The sequence below is a fragment of the Gymnoscopelus braueri genome (assembly GCF_963280865.1).
Source record: "Gymnoscopelus braueri genome assembly, chromosome: 12".
In the NCBI taxonomy this organism is placed as follows: Eukaryota; Metazoa; Chordata; class Actinopteri; order Myctophiformes; family Myctophidae; genus Gymnoscopelus; species Gymnoscopelus braueri.
In genome coordinates this window covers 8,406,061-8,433,121 of record NC_137614.1, presented here as the reverse complement: position 1 = coordinate 8,433,121, position 27,061 = coordinate 8,406,061, and the positions used below count along the sequence as shown (strand labels likewise).

Here is a 27,061-nt window from a genome sequence, read left to right as displayed (position 1 = left end):
TATGTATTGTTGTTTGTTTACATACAGTTACAGTAGACAGACATTAGCTTTACTGGCTCTAGTTGAGAAATTGTGTGCCTCCATGACATAAGTAAGTAATAAATAAACAAAAAATGTTAAAAGATATTGGGACCACCATGAATAATCTTATGAACCATGAGAGGACCAGTTGTGGAAAGTAACTAAGTACATTTACTCAAGTACTGTACAAATTTGAGGAATTCTTACTTTACTGGAGTATTTTCAATTGTCAGAACTTTTCCTTCTACTCCACTACATCTCAGAGGCAAATATTGTACTCTTTACTCCACTACAAGTATTTGAAAACTAGTTACTAGTTAAGTTTTTTATTATGACAAAACATGCATTAACCACTTTATCCCTGTATACTTCAGCTATTTGAAAATAGCCGATCTACAAACTTGTAAGCTTGTAGTTCTGCTATTTTCAAAAGATTTGTATACATTTTGAACATGTGTGAAACGGCACATTCTGCATAATGAGTACTTTTACTTTTGGTACTTTAAGTACATTTTGATGCCAATACTTTTGTACTTTCACTCAATAACATTTTGAATACCGGACTTTTACTTGTAACAGAGTATTTCTGCATTGCAGTATTGATATTTTTACTTAAAGTAAACATATCAGTACTTTCTCCACCACTGGCCTGGACAGAGTGATGCTGGATTCCACTGGAAGCCAGTTGAGCTCTTACTTTGAAATGGTTCCTACCAGAGCCTTCTATTGGAGAGTTACGTCAATGAGGGGGCAGAAACAGCACCGGACACGTGGTTCATGTGAACTCGAAATAGTGACAAATGCTCATAGACTCCAGTGCATTCCGTAAACTTACGGTTCAGGGCTTTATCACTATTCACCAATAGAAGGCTCTGTAGAAGACTGGCCCGATGAAGTGAACGGAGGTGACACAACTCTCCTTATATGGCTCTGTTTCCTACCTATGTGTGACCGAGGGCCAAGTGTTCAGTTTTTTTTATTAAACCCAATGTTACATTTTGCGACGTATAAGTGATGTGTCGTGAATTTCATGCCACTCTGTTGACAAAACAGCAGGGAGAGGAACAGAGAGGAGAGAGCGTCTTTTGAGCAGGGCGATAGAGAGATGGTGTGTGCACGCCTTCACACAAGGAGGACTGGCAGGCACAGAGAAATAAAACACTAGAGAAACACAGTGTGAAAGGAACAGCAGTGGCAGCGTATGATTAGATGTCAAAAAACATAATTCAGTGGATTTTACGCAATTGTCTTGAACTTGAATCTTAATCAATGTAGCTGTTTCTTAAAGAAGTAGTTCACCCAAAAAATTATCTATTTCGATAAATTACTCACCCCACGAAGCCTTGAGTTTTGTTTTGTTTTTGTTGCATTCCTGAGACAATGATTTGTCTCTGTCTGGCAGAGTCAAATGGAGTCTCCTTATGAGTCTCCTGGGTCATCGGCTGCTATTTTTAATAGCCAACGCAAAAATTGAAAATGATAGATGCTTTCCCGCCGGTCTTAATGGGTTAAAGGGGAATTTTGGACCACGGTTTTCTTACCTTTTCTATGATGTTATGATATCCTAGGATGAATGGTACAGTAGAAAAATGTCATACCTCCATCCCGGGTCCACCACAGCTAAAAACGTGCGCCAATAGGCCTTGGGCTAGATAGCATATCTTGAATGCGCCCCACCAGAAGTCTCGCTAGACGAGATTGAAATCTCGAAATGTTTCTACTGTACCATTCATCCTAGGTTATCATGACATCATAGAAAAGGTAAGAAAACCGTGGTCCAAAATTCCCCTTTAAACCTCATAAGCCAGATTGTCACACCCCTGGTACAGAGACACGCATACACACAAGACACTGTGTGAGTCACGCACACACAGACATAAGTGCAGTGAGTCCACCATACATACAGTACACACCCCCACTGGTCTAGAAGAGAGTGTGCAGTTGAAGTTGTTACTGTTAGAGCAGAATTCATTCTCCACGCTGCAGACAGCATGCATTAAGTCCTGTGGCTGTGGATGTATGGAGAGTTCAATCAACGGCCCGCGGCGCTACGCTCTCCTTTTGTTCCTGTCGTACTTCCCCTCATCACTGTTTCTGTCTTCCCTTCCTCAGCCGAGCCATTTGACAGCGTGAGCGCGCGTGTATGCGCGTGTGTGTGCGTTTGCGTGCGCGTGTTTGCGTGCAAGCGTGCGTGCGTGCGTCCGTCTGTGCGTGCGTGCATGCATGCGTGCGTGCGTGCGTGTCAGTAGTGTAAATTAAGTTTACTCAAGTACTGTACTTAAGTACAATTTTGAGGTACTTTTACTTTACAGAAGTATGTCCAATTATCTATACTTTTACTTCTACTCCACTACATCTCGGAGGCAAATATTGTACTTTTGCTCCACTACAATTATTTAAAACTTTAGTTACTAGTTACTTTGCAGATATAAATTATTATATTATAAAACGTACGTTAACCACTTTAGCCTTATTTTATACCTAGGCTATTTTGAAAATAGCAGATCTACAAGCTCACAACGCGTCGCGTCGCATCGCGATGCGTTGTGAGCTTGTAGATCTGCTATTTTCCAAAAAAAATGTACTTTTACTTTTGGTACTTTAAGTACATTTTCATACCCATACTTTTGTACCAAGTCAATTTTGAATTCCGGACTTTTACTTGTAACAAGAGTATTTCAACATTGCAGTATTGATACTCTTACTTAAAGGTAGGGTAAGTGATTTGCGTTGGTTAAAATAATTGTTAAATAGCTCTATATTCTGATACTCATTGCTATAGAGTGTTTGTTCAGTATTAGGAGTCTCCTTGTCTCTCCAGCTCTTTATAAAACAGAAAATGCATTTTCGTTTCAGTTTCAGTTTCATTTCCAATTTTATCCAACCAGGACAGAGAACTCAATCAGGATACAGATTAAACAAGTGAAATTGGAAGTGATGACACTAAGAAATGAGCATGCAAAATTGGAACTGGAACACTATACAAATTAAGCTTAAAAATGGGTACTTTCTCCTGATTGGCTGAGATTTTGACACCTACCGAAAAATGTATTTTCTGTTTATTAAAGAGCTGGAGACTCAGGGAGACATCTATTACTGAAAAAACACTCTATAGCAATGATTACTATCAGAATATAGTATTTTAACCTTTTAACAAAATACTTTTTGTTTTAACCAAAAAATATCACTTACCCTACCTTTAAGTAAAACATTTGATTAATTTTTTCCACCACTGGTGTGTGTGTGTGTGTGTGTGTGTGTGTGTGTGTGTGTGTGTGTGTGTGTGTGTGTGTGTGTGTGTGTGTGTGTGTGTGTGTGTGTGTGTGTGTGTGTGTGAGGGAGGGGGGGGGGGGCAAAGATTGAGTGCTGCCATCAAACCTTCCGTACGTGTTGGTTTAATGCAGACAAATTCAGGCTGACACCGACATAGTGAGTTAGAACTGGAGATGTAGCACATTATGCGCCTGGACATGTCCTTGATTTATTCAGCATAAACAAAAAAGCTAAGGCGTCTCAACCAGGCGACAGAGCAAGTCCAATTCTAAACATAGTGGCACACAAACACTACCCATGAGATTGAATGCCGTATTTTCGGGGGCCGGGCGGCTGACACTTTGATACCCCCAGCAATTCACATTACATTTGCCTCGCACTACTCATATCTGTCTGGCTGACTGAGTACTAACTAAAGGAAATAAATAAATCTCGTAGTCGCCATTAAACATTTCTCGGTGTCGCAGGAGATCAGAGGGACTCCGTGTGAAATTGTAACTATGGTGCTACACCATATAGAGCGTTTGAGAAGTTCTGTCTGTTGCTTGCAGTTGTTCCAAAGCCTTAGTGACAACCTGTCCTGAGATGGTAATGATGGATATAAAGATCGTATGTGTATTTCTTTGTAGGCTAACAGTAGCTAGTTAACCCATTAAGACCGTGAACGCATCAGTGTAATTTTTTTATTTCTTTGGCTATTCAAAAATAGCAGATCTACAAGCTCATAGCACGGCACAGAATGCCGCGCTATGAGCTTGTAGATCTGCTATTTTTGAAAAATCCTGAAAATGTGTGCAAATCTATGTATCTATCTATATATATTTTGAAAGCGAATATTTGTAAGTAAAATCTTTGCTTCGGGGGGATTCTACAAATGTCTTCTAAATCTTTTGAAAAAACTTATGTTGCTATAATCAGTGGTTCTTTTTTTTTTCATTTCAAGGATCCCCAAAATGATATGCATTTGGCCGCGGACCACATCTCAAAATATTTTGTTCTAGGGACCGCTCAGAAGCAAAGATTTGAAAAATGTTTGCTTTAAAAATATACATATATTCAATGATTTGCGCAAATTGTCAAGATTTTAAAAAAATAGCCAAAGAAATCTTAAAATGACACAGATGTGTTCCCGGTCTTAATAGATTAACCAACAGCTGTTTCCCAGGGGAAACTCACAAGCGTTCAGGGCAGCTGTGTTATTGATGCAACCTGAAACCGACTGTAAGGTTTAAGCATGCCAAGTGACTTTAAAAAGATGCCAGGGATTTTTCTTTTGGTTAAATCGTATCCAATCATTTTGAGTCCAGGGGTTTGCCTTGGGGAACCAGACTGACCACGATTTTCCTGTCTTCCTTTCAGAAAGCCCGCCTGGCCAGGTTACGAATATCGAAGACGGGCAGCTCCAACGCCTTCCTCCACAGCAAGCGCAACGGCCTCTTCAACGAAGCTCTGGAGCTCACGGTAAGACCTGCTGTCACTCACCCACAAAAAAAACAACATCCTCTGGCCTATCCGCCTCGCTTACCGTATGTCACTTTGTCTGTGATCATTCGGATCAAGCAATAGTATTCTCACACTCCTGCACAGGGGTGGAAGAAGTACTGACATTTTTTACTTAAGTAAAAGTATCAATACCCAGTAAAGTACGTTTACTCAAGTCATTTTTGTTGGGGTATTTTTACTTAACTGGAGTTCTTCCAATTTTCAGTACTTTTACTCCACATCTCAAAGGCAAATGTTGTACTTTTACTCCACTACAATTATTTGAAAACTTTAGTTACTAGTTACTTTGTAGATTTTGATTATTATTACAAAACATACAGTAAGCACTTCAGCCCTATATACATTTCGGCCATTTGAAAATAGCCGATCTACAAGCTCACAATGTGTCGCGATGCGACGCATCTTAAGCTTGTAGATCTGCTATTTTCAAAAGATTTTTTTAGACATTTTAGACATTTGAAAACTGGGACAGAAATGGGACATTCTGCATAATGAGTACTTTCTACTTTCGGTACTTTAAGTACATTTTGATACCAATTTTACAACTTTTACTCAAGTAAATTTTGAATTCCGGACTTTTACTTGTAACACGTACAGCACTTCTACATTGCCGTATTGATACTTTTACCCAAGTAAAAAATGTGAGCACTTTTTCCACCACTGTCAATACCACTATGTATACTTGCAGTAGGAAGAGAGAGTGACCTTTAAATCCAACTCGTCTCGTTTAATTTTCCTCCTTGCCCGTATACAGCATCCTCCTCGCCTCTGCTCCAGCGAGAAGGGTCGTTGAGAGATGTTCACAGAAGACAGTAAACAGGGGTCTTCAACAGGGGGTCCGGGACCCCTAGGGGGTCCTCAGAGTTACTACAGGGGGTCCGACAAATCTTTTTTCTTTTTACATTAACCATTTGAACCCTAGCATCCCTTTTCTGAGGAGAACTTTAGCCAAAAATAGCCGATCTAGTCGATCTAGCTTGTAGATCGGCTATTTTTGGCAAAGAGTTATTAGGTGTAGAGGGAAAAAAGAGCAGAAAAAGTTTATCTGAAACACAATTTAAGGGTTAAGTTAAGTTAAGGGTGAGCAGTGAGAATCTGTATTGCTAAGTCGGTGGTATATATTCATTGTCAACACCAGCTGTAGACACAATGTTTTAACTAAAGCCGTCTTGTTGCTTGGAAATATACAGTAATCCATTAATTTCTTTTTTTTCTTCTAAATTTCTATCCTACGATTTTGTAACCCATTTTTTCACCCAGTGCCAATTGTTGAAGTAATCCTGGGCGCTACACTCCCTCTGCCAGCCTAGGGGGAGCCTAGAGCCGAGCTCATGCCTCCTTCAATGCATGAGATCTAGAAAGCCGCTTCTTATTCACCTGGGGAGTAGCGTGTGGAAGGAACACGTTATTCCAACCAGTTCCTTTCCCCTCCATCAGACGCCCCGGCTGACCATGGGGAGGCAGTATAGAGACCAGAATTACTGCATGTTTTTTTGTGAGGGTACCTACCCTAGGGGACACGGGGAGAACATGCAAACTCCACACAGAAAGGCCCTTTCACCAACCCCACCTACTGTAGGGTATGGGCACTGATGATGCGGAATCCATTAATTTCTTCTTATTTGTTTCCAGTTTGTGCATACAGTAGGCTATTTATTGACTGGGTTATATGATGGCTGCAAACTTAAGGCAGAAATACATTTAAACTGTATGCAATATTTGTTTACTTATCGCGAGTCATATCGTCATGGCAACATTCAACAATGATATCTCATATTTGCATGTTTTCCTAATATCATGCAGAGCCCTAGTCGGTAGTCAATGCTCAAATTATCCATAAAACGAGTCTACCGCTGTCTTCTTTCATCGAATGACACGATACCGGTGTTGATATTCCACTCTGGTAACATGTTCATTTACTTGGCATACAAACATCCATTTGAATTCACAAACAGTCTCCACCAGTGCTGCCTGCCCCAGATATCTGTGTCATATTTTGCTTTGTTTCTCTCTCTCTCTCTCTCTCTCTCTCTCTCTCTCTCTCTCTCTCTCTCTCTCTCTCTCTCTCTCTCTCTCTCAGTGCATTGCATCACATTATTATTTAACCGTTTAAGACCGGGAACGCATCTGTGTGTCATTTTTTGTGTCACTTTTTTAATCGTGAAAATGTATGCAAATCTTTGAATATATATATTGTTTTTAAAGCGAACAATTTTAACTCAAACCTTTGCTTCTGGGGGGGGGGGGTTGTCCCTGGAACAAAATATTTTTAGATGGGGGGTCCGCAGCCAAATACATATCATCTTTGGGGTCCTTGACATGAAAACGTTTGAGAACCATTGATAATATAGCAACATACGTTTTTTCAAAACACTTTTAGGATTTAGCAGACATTTGTAGAATCCCCCAGAAGCAAGGGGGGTCAGTTCAAATATGATTATTTTGGGGGGGGGGGGGGGGGTCCAGTTCAAATATGATTATTTGGGGGGGGGGGATGGGGAGGGGTCCAGTTCAAATATGATTATTTTTGGGGGGGGGGGGGGGGTCCAGTTCAAATATGATTATTTTGGGGGGGGTGGTCCAGTTCAAATATGATTATTTTGGGGGATCGCGGCCTGAAAAGGTTGAGAATCACTCAACTGCTCATGAACTGGCGCTGCATGCATGCAAGCTGCAAACAAAGTGAGGAAGTTTTAAATGTCAAATGATGTCAAACTGAAGCATTGACTTTAAGGGGCAAATCTCCTGTAAACAGCAGCCAACTGTGTGATGAACTGTAAAGTGTAGAGCAGTGGTTATCAAACTTAGTTTTGCTTCGGTACCCATCTTTCCCTTTTTTTTCTGAATCCAAGTGACTATCCCCTTCACCTGGCTGGAAGACTAGGCTATAACATTACAAATAAGAGTCTTGAGGAGTTGCAATTAACCCATTCAATCCGGGAACGCATCTGTGTCATTTTAGATTTCTTTGGCTATTCAAAAAATAGCTGATATACAAGCTCATAGCTTTTAGACCCTACGCTTGCAGATCTGCAATGCTTTTTGAAAAATCTTGAAAATGTGTGCAAATCTTTGAATATATATATTTATTTTAAACCGGCGGTCCGGGCCAGTAGATCTGGTATTTTTTGAAAAATGTGAGTACTTTTACTTAGGTGCTCTTTAAGTATATTTTGACGCCAAAACCTTTGTAATTTTAATCAAGTAAATTGTTTTAATGCAGACATTTTAGCAGAGCATTTCTACATTGCGGTGGTTGGTACTTTAACTCTTTGACTGCGGACGACGCGATAACGCGTCAAGTGCTACTTTGTCCAGTTGGCCGTCGACGCGCTCGACGCGCTGGACGCGCGTTCATTGTTTAATCTCTGATTGCGCTATGCTGCTTAATATTCAATGTTATTCTCGAGTTCCACTTACTTCACGGACATCTGCATCCGGTTTCATGACCTGGATTCCGTTTCCGGTTTTTGATTCTTTTCCCCAGTCATTTTCGTCCAAAATAGGTAAATAAACGGTCTTTCACACGGTATGACGGACAAACGGACAGTTTCTCTTCTATAATCTATGGTCTGGGTGACGATCAGTCATCGCCGTCGTGTATCACGACGGCATTTTGGCGATCAAAACAATCTGGGACGACGTCACTTCCGTTTTCATGTTTTCCCCTGTCTAATCTATCAAGAAGGCTGAGAGAGACCCAACGACCCGATCAAGCAGTCATGTGCTGCACTCTAGTGGCGGATTTGTGCTGGGTCTTTACATTATGTCCCCTTAAATTATTTTCATGAGAAAAATTCAAAATATAAAAATAAAAAAACACGAAAATTGCTGGCACTGGGGGAGTACTTTATGAAAATACTCTGGCAGTCAAAGAGTTAACCACCACCACTTACCACAACGAGACGTCCGTTTAACAAACATTAAATTACTCTGGCAGGCAGAATACACGGTGCCTCGTTCACCTTGCAGCAGTCGGTCTGCAGCAAGAGCAAACATGATCGGGGGCAAGTGGGCTTTATTTCTTTCATAAGCACTGCATGTATAATCCATTAAAACTGGGAACACATCTGTGTAACCACTTTATCCGTATTTTATACTTTGGCTATAAAAAAATAGCAGATATACAAGCTCATAGCTCAAGCTACGAGCTTGTAGATCTGCTATCTTTAGAAAAATCGATATTGCTATAATATCAGTGGTTCTAAAAAAAATCATGTCAAGGACCTCCTAAAATTATATGTATTTGTCCACGGACCCCCATCTCCAAATATGTTGTTCCAGGAACCCCTTGAAGCAAAGATTTTAGTTAAAATGTACATAATATATATTCAAAGATTTGCACAAATGTTCCCTTAAAGGTAGGGTAAGTGATATTTTTTGGTTAAAACAAAAAGTGTTTTGTTAAAAGTTTAAAACACTATATTCTGATAGTAATCATTGCTATAGAGTGTTTGTTCAGTAACAGATGTCTCCCTGTCTCTCCAGCTCTTTAATAAACAGAAAATACATTTTCCGGTAGGTGTCAAAATCTCAGCCAATCAGGAGAAAGTACCAATTTTTAAGCTTAATTTGTATAGTGGTCCAGTTAAAATTTTGTCAGCTCATTTCTTAGTGTCTTGACTTCCAATTTCACTTGTTTAATCTATATCCTGATTGAGTTCTCTGCCCTGGTTGGATACAATTGGAAATGAAACTGAAACTGAAACGAAAATGCATTTTCTGTTTAATAAAGAGGTGGAGAGACAAGGAGACTCCTCTTACTGAACAAATACTCTATAGCAATGAGTACTATCAGAATATAGAGCTATTTAACACTTATTTTAACCAAAGAAAATCACTTACCCTACCTTTAAATAGAAGATACAAGCTCAGCTATTTTTTGAACAGCCAAAGAAATCTAAAAATGACACAGATTAATTCCCGGTCTTAATGGGATAAACAGCTCATACACAAAGTCTACAGGGCAATGATGGCAAAGTGTTTGCACTGACTGATGCAACCCATTGAAAGCCTGCAAATCTGGAGCAGTGCTTTGCACCTCTGACAGCCACAGTGATGGCTCTCTGCAACAGGCTGCAAAAGAACTATGTACACTCAGAAGATTTCTATTTAGTGTGCGTTCTTATTCAGTGTGTTTGGTTTGGTTTGGTACTCATATACACTGGTTAAGGTTTTCTCCTTTTATTTTTTCTTATTTTCATTACTTGAAGTTTTATCGTTATTGTTCAGTGATGGAAGAAGTGCTCACAGTTTTTTACTTAAGTAAAAGTATCAATGAATTAAAGATATCTCAAATATGTTCTTAAGTACAATACTTGAGTACACGTACTTAGTTACTTTCCACCACTGGTTCTTATTCAGTGTGTTTGGTTTGGTACTCATAGGCTGGTTAAGGTCTTATTTTCATTACTTGAAGTTTTATCATTTATTATTATCTTGTTGTTATATTGTAGTGTTGTTGTTAGCAGTCTTGCAGATCATGCTACAGCCACTCCGTAATTCTGCTGCTTGTACCTTGTATGAGTGAGGGACAAAGCAAACCCTCTTGAGTTTTGAGTAAATAAATGTATATGGATATTAACCACTTGAACCCTATATACTTCAGAATGTTCGCCTATTTTTGCCAAATGTTCACCTATCATAACATGACAGAATAGGACACTGTGGTTAAAGGGATAGTTCACCCAAAAAATGTGCCGGTAGGCAGCAGTTCCGGTAGGAGACACAAAGGAGACTCTTTGTGTCTCCTACCGGAACCGCTGCCGGTCATCAAATTATTGTCTTAGGAATGAGACAAAAACTAATACATATCCATGAATTCAAGTCTCCATAGAAAAAAAATCATTTTGGGGTGAACTATCCCTTTTAATATATCCCTGTCAATAATAATTTAAACTCATACTGTGTCACATTCATTCGACGCCTCAAAAATATACCAGTGAAATATATTTTTGTTTAATGGAAATAAGTTACACAGAACAACCTTAACTTTCTATTATGCCTGTGTTGACAAATAGTTTATTCCAATTATTTCCATGTAAACAAAAGACAAGACGTAAGCAGTGTACATTATTCACAAGCCCGGGTCCCAGCTAACGTCTGAGGCCACTATACTGTTGTTACAGTTTTGAGACGTGATGATCTCTCCTGGCTATGTCGCAAAACGGGGACATGTTTGTTTACATTGCCCACGTCTTGCAAGGGAATATTTGACTGTATATTGTAATGGTGGAATATTACATATTTATATAATCCGCTTGTTAACCCATTCAGACCGGGAACGCATCTGTGTCACTTAAAGATTAAAAAAATAGCAGATATACAAGCTGCCGCGCTATGAGCTTGTAGATCTGCTATTTTCGAAAAATCGTGAAAAGTTGTGAAAGTCTTTGAATACATATTTTTTAAAGCGAACATTTGTAAAATATTTTGTTCCAGGTACCTCCAGAAGCAAAGATATGCGTTACAAATGTTCGCTTTAAAAATATATACTGTATATTCAAAGATTTGCTCAAAATGTTTAAGATTTTTCAAAAAATAGCAGATATACATGCTCGTAGGTATGAGCTTGTATATCTGCTATTTTTGAATAGCCGAAGTATAGAATAACGGTTTAAAGTGGTTAAAATCTAAAATGACACAGACGCATTTCCGGATTGAAAGGGTTAACATACTCAGTGGCCTGGACAATGATGTGTTCTGCGGGGATAATAAATATTAGACCCATAGCTATAAAGCAAACCCTGTTTGAACCGCCGAATCCGACAACGTATGCTGTATATATGCCCCCCCTCGGGGGGGGGGGGGGCATTGGTCCTGGTTCCTTGGAGCGTCTTGGTTCATAAAGGCTGGCATCACTCCACCATGCCCACTCACTCTCTGACTCACCTCTGTTGCTTTGGCAGGAAGTCAGCCTCGTGTCCCAAAGCCTTCTAACACAGGAGTAGAAAATAGCACCCCACAGCTTGTTTCACAAGGCACAACGCGGGCCACAACGCGGCAGGGAAGCCGAGGCGGACATGGCAAAAACAAGTCATTAACCCTTTAAGACCGGGAACGCATCTGTGTAACCACTTTAACCATTATTTTTAAACTTTGGCTATTAAAAAAATTGCAGATCTACAAGCTCGTAGCTCACAAGCTTGTATATCTGCTATTTTTTGACAAATCGTAATTTCTTTTTTTGGCAAATCTTTGAATATATATATTTTTTAAAGGGAATTTTGTTTACTCACATCTTGGCTTCTGGGGGTTCCTGGAACAACATATTTGAGATGGGGGTCCGCGGCCAAATACAAATAATTTTGAGGGTCCTTGACATGAAACAGTTTTGTTCCAGGGACCCCCCCAGAAGCAAAGATTTTAGTAAAAATAATAGCAGATCTACAAAAATAATAGCAGATCTACAAGCTCATAGCGCGGCACTCGGTGCTGCGCTATGAGCTTGTAGATCTGCTATTTTTGAATAGCCAAAGTATAAAATAGTGGTTATAGGCTATATAGCAAAAAAATCTAAAATGACAACAGATGCGTTCCCGGATTGAAAGGGTTAACTAGTGATTGCCTGCAGCCACCGTATGTAATCACAGAGACCGGGGGGGACGGGGGACTGACGACATGTCACGATGGATACTTTTCATATCACCGTTGTGTATCTTTCTGTGTGAACTGGGCTGTGTCGCAATTCTCCCTTCTGCCGTGAACTGATGCGGCCGCGGCTCCGCTGATCTTTTCAGACGTGGCTTTTCGGGGGTCAGAGTGCTTAATGTCCAATATGTCTGCCTGTGACATGATGACCGAAGAACGTTACTCGATACTGAACGATAACAACTAGTCAAAGCTAGAGCCCACGACCGATGCCAGGTTTTTGGGTCCCATGCCGATCCCAATTTTGGAGAGTGCTAGACCACCGATTATCAATGTTTTAACCGATTTTGTCAAGAAGTGCAAAGTGAAATCAATTTGAAAACCTTCCATTTGATACAAAATTCTGTTTGAGAAACTTGTAAGCAAACCAATAAAAAGAAACTCATGACATATTCTTTTATAACTTCAATCAATTTCAATATATGAAAAGAACATTTAACTTTGATTCTATAATGAACAAGCAAACAAGTAAATATAAAACACAGCTAGACACATCTGTCTAGCTGTAGTAAACTCTGTTCCTGTCTGTCTCCTTTTGTCTCCTTCCTCGCGAGATCAACCTCTTCCTCTCATCGGGAAGCAGGCGTGTACGGTGGGTTCTAACGTGGACCGGGCAAGATTCTTAATGACTCCCCCCTTCCCTTCCGCGATTTTTTTTGCTTAATTAATTCATTAAATGACCATAAAACAACATTAACAACACTCTACCCATCCCTCAGTGTGTTCCATCCTCAAATGTTTTACTTAAGTAAAAGTATCAAGGGTTAGAAAACTTTTTTTTCACATTTGAAAACTTGTGAAATGGGACCTTCTGCATAATGAGTAGCCTACTTTTACTTTTGGTACTTTAAATGCATTTTGATACCAATACTTTTCTACTTTTACTCAAGTACATTTTGAATACCTTACTTTTACTTGTAACAGAGTATTTTTACATCGCAGAATTGATACTTTTGTTTAAGTAAAAAAATTGAGTACTTTTTCCACCACTGGTATTCAGTGCATGCAGTGACTGTTAGTGCACACAGGACGAGGGAGTCGAGGGACACAGCATAGCGACCCTTCATTTCAATAAGGGCAGACGGCAGAGCCAAAACCTGCAGAACATGTAGCACAGCCACAGAGATCACGACTTGTTTATTAGAGGCAATTAGCATGTCTGGCTGGGGCCGCTTGACAATGGGAACGGTGGGGTGGGCCGAGGCTGCGGAGCTACTGCGCCGGTAGAGGGAAAAAAAAGACGTTTTTTTTTATTTATTTTTTTTATATAAAAAAATAGGGGAGCAGAGTTTTCCAGACCGGGCCATGGCCCCATTGGCCTCTATGACGGTACGCCCTTGTCGGGAAGTGAGCCGGCTGTCAGCCGCACCGCACACCGTGCACCCATCGCTGTCTACCTAGAACATTGGTTCTCAAAGTGGGGTCCGGGGACCCCTAGGGGTCCAGGGGGTCCCCAGCAAAATGTGTTAATATAGCGTCACAATATCTTTTAACCACTTTAACCTTTTACACTTTGGCTATTCAAATATAGCAGATCTACAAGCTCATAGCGCGGCACCGAGTGCCGCGCTATGAGCTTGTAGATCTGCTATATTTGAAAAATCGTGAAAATGTGTGCAAATCTTTGAATATATATATTTTTTTAAAGCGAACATTTGTAACTCAAATCTTTGCTTCTGGGGCGGTCCCTGGAACAACATATTTTGAGATGGGGGTGGGGGGGTCCGTGGCCAAATACATATCATTTTGGTGGTCCTTGACATGAAAAGGTTTGAGAACCACTGACCTAGAAACATACACCTTTAGCTTCGCATTCAGACGTTTATGTGCATATTTACAGATTTCTGTATATTTGCCTGACTGTGTGTGTGTGTGTGTGTGTGTGTGTGTGTGTGTGTGTGTGTGTGTGTGTGTGTGTGTGTGTGTGTGTGTGTGTGTGCGCTGTTACAGACTTGCATTGAGGAGGAACAGAGGCTAAGCAAGTCAACCTCCCTATTGGAGAGCCAACACCACCATCTGCTGCACTGCCTGGAGAAAACCACTGTGAGGAACAAACACAACACATGCACACATGTTGTCTCTCTCTCTCTCTCTCTCTCTCTCTCTCTCTCTCTCTCTCTCTCTCTCTCTCTCTCTCTCTCTCTCTCTCTCTCTCTCTCTCTCTTCTCTCTCTCTCTCTATATATATATATATATATATATATATATATATATATATATATTGTTATGTACACACATATATCGTTGCTAACGGGCAGAAACCTCTTATCTCCATATTTAAACGTTGTCTTTTTTCATAAATTAATGCCCTACTTGATCATACTGCAGCGTCACACAAAAGCATCAAAAGTAGCAGATCCACAAGCTTGAAAGCTTGTTTTGAGCTTGTAGATCTGCTACTTTTGAATGTAAATCCTGAAAAGTAACAGTTTTGGACATATGAGGTTTCCACCCGACAGAGACGATATATAGTCGATGTGCAACAGTGAATCGTTGCAACGTGTTTTTGAGCTTATAGATGTTATTTTGTTATTTTCACTATTTATGCATGCAATCCTTATGTAACAAAGTATGCAATTGGGCTTATCTGATTAATCAATTCATTGATATATAAAAAATAAAAGAAACAACCAATTTGATTATTCAATTAATCAAAAATGCATGTGATAGATGAATCGGTAGTTGCAGCCCTAATATAGAAGTATAAATGTATTTTTTATATTTTATTACTTTACACACTAGGCTAGAATATCTTATTTTCTGATTAACCATGCAATAATAATAATAATAATAATATCTCCATTGTGTGTCATCTTTAATGCAATTATTTAGAAATCCAGTGCATTGTGTAACATAAAAATGATAAATTATGCTATACGGTATGTCTGCCATACATTCAAGAGCTGTGGCTCACGAGGTGATGCTAATTGACAGCTATGTATTCAACAAAACATCAACCATGTGCAGGGCAGTCCACTGTAGCATAACATACAGTGCACTGAATGTATAGTATAGGCCCCAAGGGCATGTGATTTCCATAGGCCAGTTCATCTGGCGAACTATGCTGAACTGGGAGAAAGTGAAGGAACTGTCCATTTCAGTCTGTCACAACTCAGAGCAAAGTATTATGTAAATGTTGCCTTACACACACACAGCAATACACCACCCACGCACGCACGCACGCGCACGCACACACGCACACAGTGGTGCAAAGTAACTACACTAAGTACATTTAGCTTACTCAAGTACAATTTCGTAGAACATAAGAATAAGACACATACACACATGCAACCACACACACCCATACAAAACTGGACGTCTACGTGCTCTGGAGACCCAGGATGTGATCCAGAAAATGTAGACAATTTGCTTAGTTTATTTAGGTCATTTGTGTAGTAACATAATATTTACAATTCCATAGGGTAATACAGAAATGAAAAAATAAACCACAGTTCTGACCGAAAAGGTATAGGCTGAAGCTTATGACTTCAGTTTGTGACTCTTTGTATATCTCTCGAAGTTTCCTACATCCTGGCAATGAATCCCTTATGGGATTATACGACACTAAAAACCTCAATAAACAATATCACATTCACTTCTTAGAAAACATTGATTTGATTAATACCCAGAAACAAAAATAAATATATCACATATGTTTTCTGTGTGTGTGTGTGTGTGTGTGTGTGTGTGTGTGTGTGTGTGTGTGCGTGTGCGTGTTCGTGTGCGACTGTGCGCGGGCGCATGTGTTCTCGCGTACAGAACCACGAATTTGTGGACGAGAGTTGCTACAAACAGAGCTACCTAGAGGCCTCGCTGCACAACTACCCGTCCAGCCGAAGCCCCTCCCTCTCCAGTCAGGACGGCGTGACGGGGACCTGCTGTACCCGCCGCGGCAAGAAGCACCACTCCCACTTACCCAACGCCAGCGGCCCGCCCACGTACATGCACTCACACCCACACGGCTTACAGGAGCTCAGCACCATCCACATCCAACCACTCAGCGCCAGGTAACATGTCGTTTTATTGTTGGTTTTAGATATCGTTATATGCTGTCGTGGCCGAAACCTCTTATCTCCGTATTTTAACTTTTGGTGTTTTTTCATAAATTAACGCCCTACTTGATCACACTACAGCTTCACACATAAGCCTCAAAAGTAGCAGATCCGCAAGCTCGAAACGCGGCGCCAACGCGAACGCGGCGAGAAACAGCTTGTAGATCTGCTGTTTCTTTTTGGCTGTTTTTGAATTTGAATCCTGAAAAGTACGAGTTTTGGACATATGAGGTTTCCACCCGACAGAGACGATATAGGTATAGAAAAAAACACAGTATCAACTATTGAAGGGCGACCTCCTCTCCTCCTCTTTATCTACCAGGGTGATCAGATTGGGCTATTGAGGTGATCAATTGACTTGATCAGAAACAATCATTATTGTTTGATGTTGTTTGATTGTTCTCCCTAGAGAATTACCTTTAATCTTCATATGAAATTTTTGGGACCTTCTTTGTTAGGATTATTATTCATTTATTGACTTATTCTATGCTTGTATTATTCAAATTAGCATCCTATATAGCAGGGGTCGGCAACCTTTTTGACATGAAGTGCCATGTTTTCATTTTCTTGATAGTCAGTGTGCCATATGAAGTTTGATTATGACACCACATCAGATTTTGATAGGCTATACAACCTTTACTTTTTTTCTTCTTCTTTTGAAATATTTTCTTTTACATCAGGATGTAATGATCATTAGACTATCTCCCAGACTCCCTCCCCAGTCAGAGTTATCAGTTTGAATTAATGTAGAATTATGTGCAGGATGTCATTTCCATATAGATGTGAGTGGACTTAATTTAACTGACTAAACTTTTTTTTTTAATATTTAGTTTTAAAAGAAAAAACATCTCTCACACTTATGCCAGTGTACCAGTGATCACCCTCCACACCCGTGCCTAAGGTTGCCTACCGCTTGCTATTTAGTATGACGTAAAAGCAACGGTGGCTTTCACTGACTGGCACAGGGTGATCATGTTAGCCTGGGAGGAAAACAGCAAAGTGATCGTGTGCCCGAAAATGTTGCCCACCCCTGGTATAGACTGATAGGTCTGACCAACCTACCCACCTACCTCCCTTCATACCTACCTACCATACCTACTGTACCTACCTACCTACCTACCAACCAACCAACCTACCTACCTACATGCTGTAACTACCTGCCTACTGTAAGTAGGCAGGTAGTAATATCCTGTGAGGGATATTCAGTTGTCATAGCAGCAATATGAAACAAAGGACAGATACAGATAGTGGTAAAGTGATACATCTACACTTACAATCAAATAAAAAAAAAACTATCACTAATAGGAGGGAGTACAGGTACAGGTAGTAACATACAGAGATTAGGAATAAATAACTAAAAAACTAATAGGAGGGAGTACAGGTACAGGTAGTAACATACAGAGATTAGGAATAAATAACTAAAAAACAAAGAATATTTAGGGTCTTACTTGGTTCTCTGCACTTGGACTGCCCGGGATTTGCATGGTGTATGAATTTATGTATACAAATAAATGTAGTCAACAACATGTATCAATCCACAGTGGATAGTGATAAACAGTCCTGGGAGAGAAGGGAAGCCCAGAGGGCTTTTATGAAAAAACTATCATACATAAACAAATCAGAACATAACATAAAAATGTCATGTACCAAGATACGGTGAGTCATAGACCTTGGGCTAAACATGCCAGACTTTGAGGGGTCCATTTGGTTACATTTGCACTCCCTCAGAGTCAACTTAATACTCAAGTTTTAACACTGTGTTGTTTATTGAGGGGTTTGACTTAAGAAGAAATGTCTTGACTCTCTATGTCTCTCTCTCTCTCATTCTCTCTCCGTCTCGCTCGCAGTCACTCCAGTCTCAAAGGGGCACACAGGTTCATTTAGTTACATTTGTACTCCCTCTCAGAGTTAACTTAATACTCAAGATTGTGCACTCTATGTGTTGTTGATTGAGGGGTCTGACTTAAGAAGAAATGTCTTGACTCTATGTCTCTGTCTGCCTGCCTGCCTCTCTCTCTGTCCCTCTCTCTCTCTCTCCTTCTCTCTCCCTCGCAGTCGCTCCAGTCTCAACAGTCGCATGGACGACGCCACACCACACAACTGCCAGGGCGGCGGTCAGATCACCACGGCCATCATCAGCATCCCCACGCCGCCGGCCACCACCCCGGAGGGCGACGGCCACCACCATCCGCTCCCCGCCCCCTGCCCCGCCCCTCAGAACATTGTGAAGGTGTCGGCACTGTGAGGCCTGCGGCGCAGGCAGGATGACGACATAATGAAAAAAAAAGAAAGGACCAAGAACGAAGGATAAAGACTCATTGTGATGGACAGGACGGACGGACGGACGGACGGATGGACGGACGGACTGGGGAACGACAGTGAAGTCGGTGGAAGGCTTTTTAAAAGAGTCCCAGTCAGGCCACAGTGGAGCCTGCCCTCTGCTGGACATGTACTGTAACGACATGGACTCACTGTACAGACAGAGGATGGCTTTTAGATAACAGTCTGTGCGTATGTGTGCGTGCGTGTGCGTGCGTGCGTATGTGTGTGTGTGATGTGCAAGCGTGCGTGTCATTTTAGATGGAGGGCTTGTGTGTGACAGTGCATTTCCAAAGCACCAGAGACCTGATACCAGAGTAAAAGTGAATCCTTGATCTATACTTGGTTTTGCACGTTCAGCGTCGCGCACCAGGAAATAGCTGATCTACAAGCTCACATCATGGCGCGTTGCGAGCTTGTAGATCGGCTATTGACGGCGCACGACACATATGCGCAAACCAAGTATAACAGGGCTTCAATACGTCACTGTGCACAGTGCACCTTTCTATGATTTGAAGTTCAGTTTGTCCTGTACCATCTTTTCAGCCGTGATTTAAATGAAAAAGAAATGGATCAAAAACGTGAGAGAGACGACTGATAGAATTATCAAACTTTTTTTTCTCTTTTTGCAATGAGTTGATTTGCCCTTATGTTATTGTTTTTGTGTCATTTTGGTCCGTTTTATCTATTCATGAGTATACCACTTATTCCTTTTCAGGTGCAATATTATTCTTTTAAAGACGATACAAGGTGTAGAGGTGTCTGTATCTAGTGAGTTTGATATTTGTGAGTGTGTGTGTGTGTGTGTGTATTGGAATGAGTGTGTTGAATTTTGTGCTTATCGGTAGGACGTGTGTGTGCGTGCGAGCGTGTGTGTGCGTGCGAGCGTGTGTGTGTGTGTATGTGTGTCTGTGTGTGTGTGTGTGTGTGTGTGTGTGTGTGTGTGTGTGTGTGTGCGTGCGTGCGAGCGAGCGTGCGAGCGTGTGTGTGTGTGTATAAATCAGAAACCTGTTTGAATTCTTCTGGAAGTCTCTATGGCTTGTATACAGTATATTTGACTAGCTGCCACTCTGAAGGGTTCACCGTACACATTTCTGTCCAAAATTCTCAGCTATAGCAGAGCCTTTTTACACAATATGTGCCTGTTTTGTTTGGGTAAAAAAGAGAACCATTTGTTTGTATTTTCTTTTTTTCTTTTTCAAATGCTTAATTACCCTTCCCTTCTCTTCTCTGTTCCCTCTTATAGCTCAACAGAACTCAAAATAACTCACTTTGTCTAACAAACAAACAAAAACAAACAGACAGACAAACCAAATGAGGTACATTTTTCAACTCAATACACCACAGTTTAACTAGAAGCACAAGGCAATTTGCTGAGAATTTCTGACACGGATCTGTTCTGAGCCTCTGGGTTCTTTGTGAATATTGTTAATAGAATATTTTGTAATATTTGGCCATCGTCGGGCAGAACCAGTGAAGCTGTCCTCTTTCTTCTGTCTCCTCTCCTCTCTCTCCTTTTCTCGACGTTTCTCTCTCTACCTCTCTCGCTCTCTCGTTGTTGTCCTGTTGTAATCCCCCCCCCCCTCCTGTGTGAACAGCACAGTGGTGGAAAAAGTACAGTAAAAGTTCTTTACTTAAGTAAAAGTACCAATACTGCAGTATAGAAATCTGTTACAAGTAAAAGTACAAAGGTATTGGCATCAAAATGTACTTAAAGTACCAAAAGTAAAAGTACTAAAATGTTTGAAAATAGCCTATGTATAAAATAGGGCTAAAGTGGTTAATGTATGTTTCATAATATCATCATTTATATCTGAAAAGTAACTAGTAACTTAAGCTTTCAAATAATTGTAGTAAAAGAACAATATTTGCCTCTGAGATGTAGTGGAGTAGAAGTAAAAGTATTGGAAATACTCAAGTAAGTACAAATACCTCAAAATTGTACTTAAGTACAAGTACTTAAGTAAATGTACTTAGCTACTTTCCACCACTGGAACAGCAGTATGCTTTCAGTAGTCGTTTTAGTCGTCAACGTTTGTTCCTCTCTTACAACTCGGGCATTTTTCTTTTCTTTTTCTTTTTAAGTATGTGTACTCTTTGTGATTAGAGGAAACTTGATGTATGTACTTTTTTGTCCCACTCTGTGGTTTTCAAGGAATTTATCGCTGTTGGGTTTTACTTTTTTGTTTTTCAATCGTCGTTTTAGTTTGACTCTCTGGTGAACTTGAAGCAGGGACGTCTTGTCCTCTGTGTCCGCAAAAGGACATGGAGGAGAGGACACCGTAGAAGCCATCCATTACTCTATAGATCAGCTTTTTACCAACCTGTGGGCCGGGAGGATACTGCAAGTCGGCCCCCAAATAATTGGCCAGAACGTTGTATTGATAATAACAATATGAAGAAGTGTATGTGGAACGAATGCGATGGTATTTTTTCTTTAACCCATTAAGACCTGAGGCCGATTCTACAAATGTCTTCTAAATCCTAACAGTTTTCTGAAAAACGTATGTTTCTATATCAGTGGTTCTCAAACTTTTTCATGTCAAGGACCCCCAAAATGATATGTATTTGGCCGCGGACCCCCATCTCAAAATATTTTGTTCCGGGACCTCCAGAAGCAAAGATTTTAGTTAAAAGTGTTTGCTTTAAAAATATACATATATTAAAAGATTTTCACAAATGTTCACGATTTTTCAAAAATAGCAGATCTACAAGCTATGACCCACCCACAGGTTGAGAACCACTGATCTAAGACAGACCACTAACATCTGGGATGCTATAGGCCCTGGCCACTTAACCCTAGCATCCCTATTCTGGGTCATGTCATAATGGGTGAACGTTCAGTGAAAATAAAGTGAACCTGAAAATATCAGATCTACGAGAGATCGGCTATTTTCAGGCGCAGTGATTTTGTATAGAGGGAAAAAGGTGACGGGACCAAGTATAGACCCCTGGGGGACTCTAGGTTTAAGTGACTAGCACCCAGCTATAATTAATGACATAGTTTATATTCCTCTCAATTGGTCTTGTTTCCATTCTGTCACGATCATCAGTTCAGCAGCTCCAGAAACAGCATTTAGACTCGTGTGACTCAAGTGAACGAGACCAGGGTATCGCTACAGCAAGGTGGGGCAACCTAAGCAGCTAAGGAAAAGTGCACAATTGTGTTCCAAAGTTCAAATCAAAAAAGAAAATAATAAAATAAAACAGGCAACCTCGCAGATAGGGGTTGCCAGTCCTTGCTCCATCCATATAGAAAATTACATATTTCTTTAGAGCAGGGGTCTTCAACAGGGGGTCCAGGAACCCCTAAGGGGTCCTCAGAGGTACTACTACAGGGGGCCGCCAAATCTTTGTGTGATATGATGTTTTTTTTTACATTAACCACTTGAACCCTAGCATTCCTATTCTGAGGAGAACCTTAGCCAAAAAGCTCACAACGCCTCGCAGCGCGAGGCGTTGTGAGCTTGTAGATCGGCTATTTTTGGCCAAGATGTTTGGTGGGGAGGGAAAAAAGTACGGAGTGAAATGTCAAGTTTACTAAGTATTGATGGTTTTAAGTGGTTAAATGTCTGAAACATTAACATGAATCCAACATGATAATGCTGTCTATGAAGTTTTCTATGAAATAGTTAAATCTGCAACACAATTTTATAAAATATGTATTGTGGGGTTCCTGCTTCATCCCTCTCTCAGCTAAGGGGTCCTTGGACTTCAAAATGTTGAAGACCCTGCTTTAGATTACACAGACAGGACACGGGACCCTGGGGTCTAATTATCCTATTATTTTGTGAAGTAGTTCTTGCTGATCCAGGGTATTGTACCAGACCCCCACCCCCCAATAATAAAATAAAAAATAAAAAAGCCAAAAATGTTCAACATTGAGTTGGATCAGGAGGTTGTTACCTCTATGGTATTACTAGTAGTGACCTAGCACTATGACACTGGTCATTTAGTACTGTATAAAGTGACAACCGATGCCTAGACCCAGTATTAGTATTTAGTTGAAACTGTAGGCAAATTCACCTCGGGTAATACAAGAAAATAAGCACAGACAGACAGGGTAGAGTTTTCTGTGAACTTGAAACGAAAGGGGTTGCTCACATATTGACTTCATATTCACAGCATCGTCTGACACATAATCAGGCTTTTAAATCTGTTGGACGTGCTAATGCTGTAGCAAGGATATGATGTAAATAGTGGCGGAAACGAGGTTCACTGTTTTGTTGTGGGGTCTTTCTTTTTTTTTAGATTTTGTCAAAAGAACGATATCTGATTCATTCCTAGATGTACTGTTTCGAGATGGAGGTCGGATTGTGTGAGAGACGATTCAGGTGACTACGTCGACAAGTCTGCGCAAAGTGTCAAATGATTGTGTTTTCCTTACAGGCGACTAAAACAGATCTGTGATTGTGTTGGGTCTCTCTCTGTCTCTCTTTCTCTCTTTGTTGTTTACGCTCTTTGATTGTCTTTTTCCCCTCCGCGCGCGAGCAGTCAGTTTCTCTTTCACTCTTTTTGCTTTCCCCTCCTCTGCCTTCTGTCGTTGTTTGAGACTACTGCTGTGCGTATCTCATCAGGTGTTGGATATTATTTATGACCTTGTCTTGTGTCCCGACTGTGAAACGCCTGATAAAAAAACATCTATATCTGCCACAAATTCAAAACCTGTGGGCTCTACTTTCCAAATGCTTCCGAGTCTGTGTCTGACTGTGTGTGTGTGTGTGTGTGTGTGTGTCTGACTGTGCGTGTGCGTGTGCGTGTGTGTGTGTGTGTGTGTGTGTGTGTGTGTGTGTGTGTGTCAAGAGCAGTCATCATCCTTCAGAGTAAGAGTGGTCAGCAGGCGTTAACCGGAAGACTCGCCCCAAAACTCGCTTGCCCCCATTTTTTCCACAGACCGCCCCAATTTGTTTTACTGAGGTTAAGGTTAGGAATTAGGTTAGGTTTAGACATAGTTTTACTGAGATTAAGATTAGGAATAAGGTTAGGTTTAGACATAGTTTTACTGAGGTTACGTTTAGGAATAAGGTTAGGTTTAGGAATAAGTTTAGGTTTAGACATAGTTTTAGGAATACCTGGTCGCGACCGTTCCGAGGTCGCCGGATTTGAACCAGGGCGAGCGTGTTTTGGGGCGAGCGTTCTTGTATTCCAACAGGCTAGTGCCTAATGCCCTGTCATACGACGGTGTCACACACACCGGAGAAAAAAAAGCAGATCTAGCTGACACCCGCTACACGTTGTTGTGATCTTGTAGATGGTGTATTTTTCGCCACTCGACATCGTCGTACGATGAAGTCTGACTCAGGCTCAAGCAGTCGGCCTCAAGTATCTGCTGCCATCTCCTCAGCCCTTCAGTCTCAGTGGACACCCAGGGGTGGAGGACAGGATCTTACTGAACTCGGAGCGGAACTGTCGAGTGACCATGGTGTAGATGAGGGGGTCCACCGCAGCTGGCACGCAGGTCAGGACCATCGCTGACGTCTCCAGCTCCATGAAGAACTGTGGCAACACCGTGCAGAGGGAACAGGAGGGGGATATGTTATATGTTATAGGACTGTGGTTCTCAACCTTTTCAGGCCGTGACCCCCCCCAACCCCCCCGCCCCCACACACAAATAATCATATTTGAACTGGGGACCCCCTCACCCTGACAAGCGCTTGGAATGTTCTCTCTAAATATTGTGAAAATAGCCGATCTACAAGCTCCCAACACCTTAGGCGTTGGGAGATTGTAGATCGGCTATTTTCAATGTTTGACCAGTTTTTATAGTATATTTTGTTGATTACTTTTGATGCAGTTATGGTCTTTTTCTTTTCTTTCTTTCTTTTTAATTATTTTTTTTGGGAGGTATCACTGGGGACCCCCCCCCCCCCCCACCAAAAAAAAAAAAATCATGTGGGGACCCGACCCACAGGCTGAGAACCACTAGGATATGTTATAAAATCCATTATATCTTTGATGTGGGGTAAAAACCTTGTATCTCCGTATTTCAATGTGTTTTTTTAATACCCTACTTTGTCATACAACAGTGTTGCCCAAAAGTAGTGAAAACAGCAGATCTACAAGCTCATTGTGAGCATGTAGATCTGCATTTTGCTACTTGTGAAAACGTATGAAAGTGAAACTGGTTAACTCTGTCTTTTATGCATAATTAACCAATGAAACGTACTAAAAGTTTGTAAATAAGTACATTGGATGCATTTCATTAGAAGTAACGTTTCTGCGTTACATCAAAGATATGATAATAGTACATTGCTTTGATTAGGTGATTATTATATTGGCATGCTGCTATATAGTGCAATAATACTCACCAAGTCAGGCCCGTGCCCTGAGATGATGTTGATCAGCAAAGTCACCACCATTGGCATCCAGAAGAGCGTGAACGCGATGATGATGTACCCAAAACGCTTGGCCAACTTCCCCTCCATGCGTTTCTTTCCCCGTTCCCTCGCGTGGGGCGTCAAGAGACACACCGCCCCCACGATCTCAGGAGGACATGATGCCACCGTGGCGGATCTTTTTAGAGATGATCTGTTCTTTTCCCTGGGGGGAGGACTGGCCGCCTCTGCCACGGTGATGACCGGGCACTGCTGCCCGCTGGACGAGCCCACCACGGCGGCGGCGGGGAGAGAAGAGTTGGCGGGAGCTGTCCGGGGTGCTGAAGAGGCTGGAACTGTCCTCGGTCCTGAAGCTGTGAGCAGTGGTGTAAAGTAACTAAGTAGCCTACATTCACTCAAGTACTGTACTTAAGTACAATTTTGAGGTATTTTTTCACTATTTTCCAATTTTCGGTACTTTTAGGCTACTTCTACTCCACTACATCTCAAGAGGCAACTATTGTAACTTTTACTCCACTATATTATTTGAAAACTTTAGTTACTTTGTAGATTTTGATTATTATTACAAAACATACACAACTTCAGCCCTATATATATATACTTTGGCTATTTGAAAATAGCCAATCTTCAAGCTCACAACGCGTTGTGAGCTTGAAGATCAGCTATTTATAAAAGATTTTTATACATTTTGAAAACTTTAAATGGGGCAGTCTGCATAATGAGTACTTTTACTTTTGGTTCCTTAAGTACATTTTGATTCCAATACTTTTGTACTTTTACTCAAGTAAATGTTTAATTCCAGACATTTACCTGTAACAGAGTAGCCTACTTCTACATTGCAGTATTGATACTTTAACTTAAGTAAAAAAAAATATATAGTACTTTTTCCACCACCGGCTGTGAGGTTGAGCCAGCTCCACACGTGTCCCGCCACCGTCGGCCTCAGCTGGATCCCGCTGTCAAACACCTTTTTGCTGTGCTGCCTCACGATCCGGAATATCCTCAGGTAATGGACGATGATCATAGTCAGGGAACAGCCCCACACCGGCACCAGCACGTAAGCCCCGAACGGGTCCGTGTAATCGGCGTGAGACTCGCGGAACTGGCCCCACACCAGCCGACGGCAGAGCATGTAAAAGACGGCCTGTTTGGAGAGGGTCAGCGAGACCACGGCCAGGACGAGCCCGCACGCCCAGATGGAGAGGATCCACAGGCGGATCCTAGCCTTGCGTCGCTCGGTCTGCATGAACGGGTGGGCGATGGCCTGGAAGCGCTCCACGCTGATGCCGACCAGCGTGAGCAGCTGGACGCAGCTGCACAGCGCGTAGATGAACTGCTGCAGGGCGCACAGGGCCGGCGACACCGAGCCCTCCTGGCCGTAGCGCAGGAGAGAGAAGAGCAACAGCGGCGTGTCCACGGAGCACTTCAACAGGTCACTGGCGGCCAGGCTGACCAGCAGCGCGTTGTTGGAGTTCTGAAGGCTCTTGGTCCTGTACACCACCCAGCACACCAGCAGGTTCCCGGGTAAACCCAGGACCAGGGTTAAACTCAGGATCGCGCAGTTGAACGCGAGGAATATCGCGTCCGTGGTCGCGTCTGCCGCCTCGCCGTGCGTGGCCGTTTCGTTCCAAAAAGTAGACATCAGATCCATCTGATCTCTCGTTCGTGTTTTTTTTTTTTTTTTTTTTACCGTCTCTCTCCTTCCTCCCACGGGAGCAGCTGATCATCTACCGAGCAGCAGCGAGTTCTTTAGTAACTGTGTACATAAGTTTCATTAACTATTATCGCGGACACGTCTGCGTCGCTGGGATATGAAGCGACGTCATTCGGGTCTGTGCGCATCATAGGTGTAAAGTATTACATTTACTCAAGTAGGCTACTGTACTTTTTTAGGTATTTTTACTTACTA

General features: G+C 41.5%; 2 protein-coding genes across 2 annotated transcripts in view; one reads left to right on the top strand and one right to left on the bottom strand.

Annotated features, from left to right (window-relative positions):
• LOC308097025 (A-type voltage-gated potassium channel KCND3-like) overlaps window positions 1-18,743 on the top strand; it is a gene marked incomplete at both ends in the record, with an annotated part of 270,707 nt that extends 251,964 nt beyond the window's left edge. The window contains 4 exons of the mRNA XM_080444585.1: window positions 4,654-4,755; window positions 14,398-14,490; window positions 16,206-16,453; window positions 18,554-18,743. Of these exons, the coding sequence (XP_080300711.1) occupies window positions 4,654-4,755; window positions 14,398-14,490; window positions 16,206-16,453; window positions 18,554-18,743 (633 nt within the window). The remainder of the gene's footprint in view (window positions 1-4,653; window positions 4,756-14,397; window positions 14,491-16,205; window positions 16,454-18,553) is intronic.
• Window positions 18,744-24,157: 5,414 nt separating this feature from the next.
• On the bottom strand, window positions 24,158-26,803 carry LOC308096362 (5-hydroxytryptamine receptor 2B-like; the record flags this gene model as incomplete). Its single annotated transcript, XM_080443786.1, has 3 exons — window positions 24,158-24,313; window positions 25,126-25,460; window positions 26,035-26,803. The coding sequence occupies 3 exons, from the start codon at window positions 26,801-26,803 to the stop codon at window positions 24,158-24,160; spliced, it is 1,260 nt and encodes a 419-aa protein (XP_080299912.1).
• Window positions 26,804-27,061: the final 258 nt, after the last annotated feature.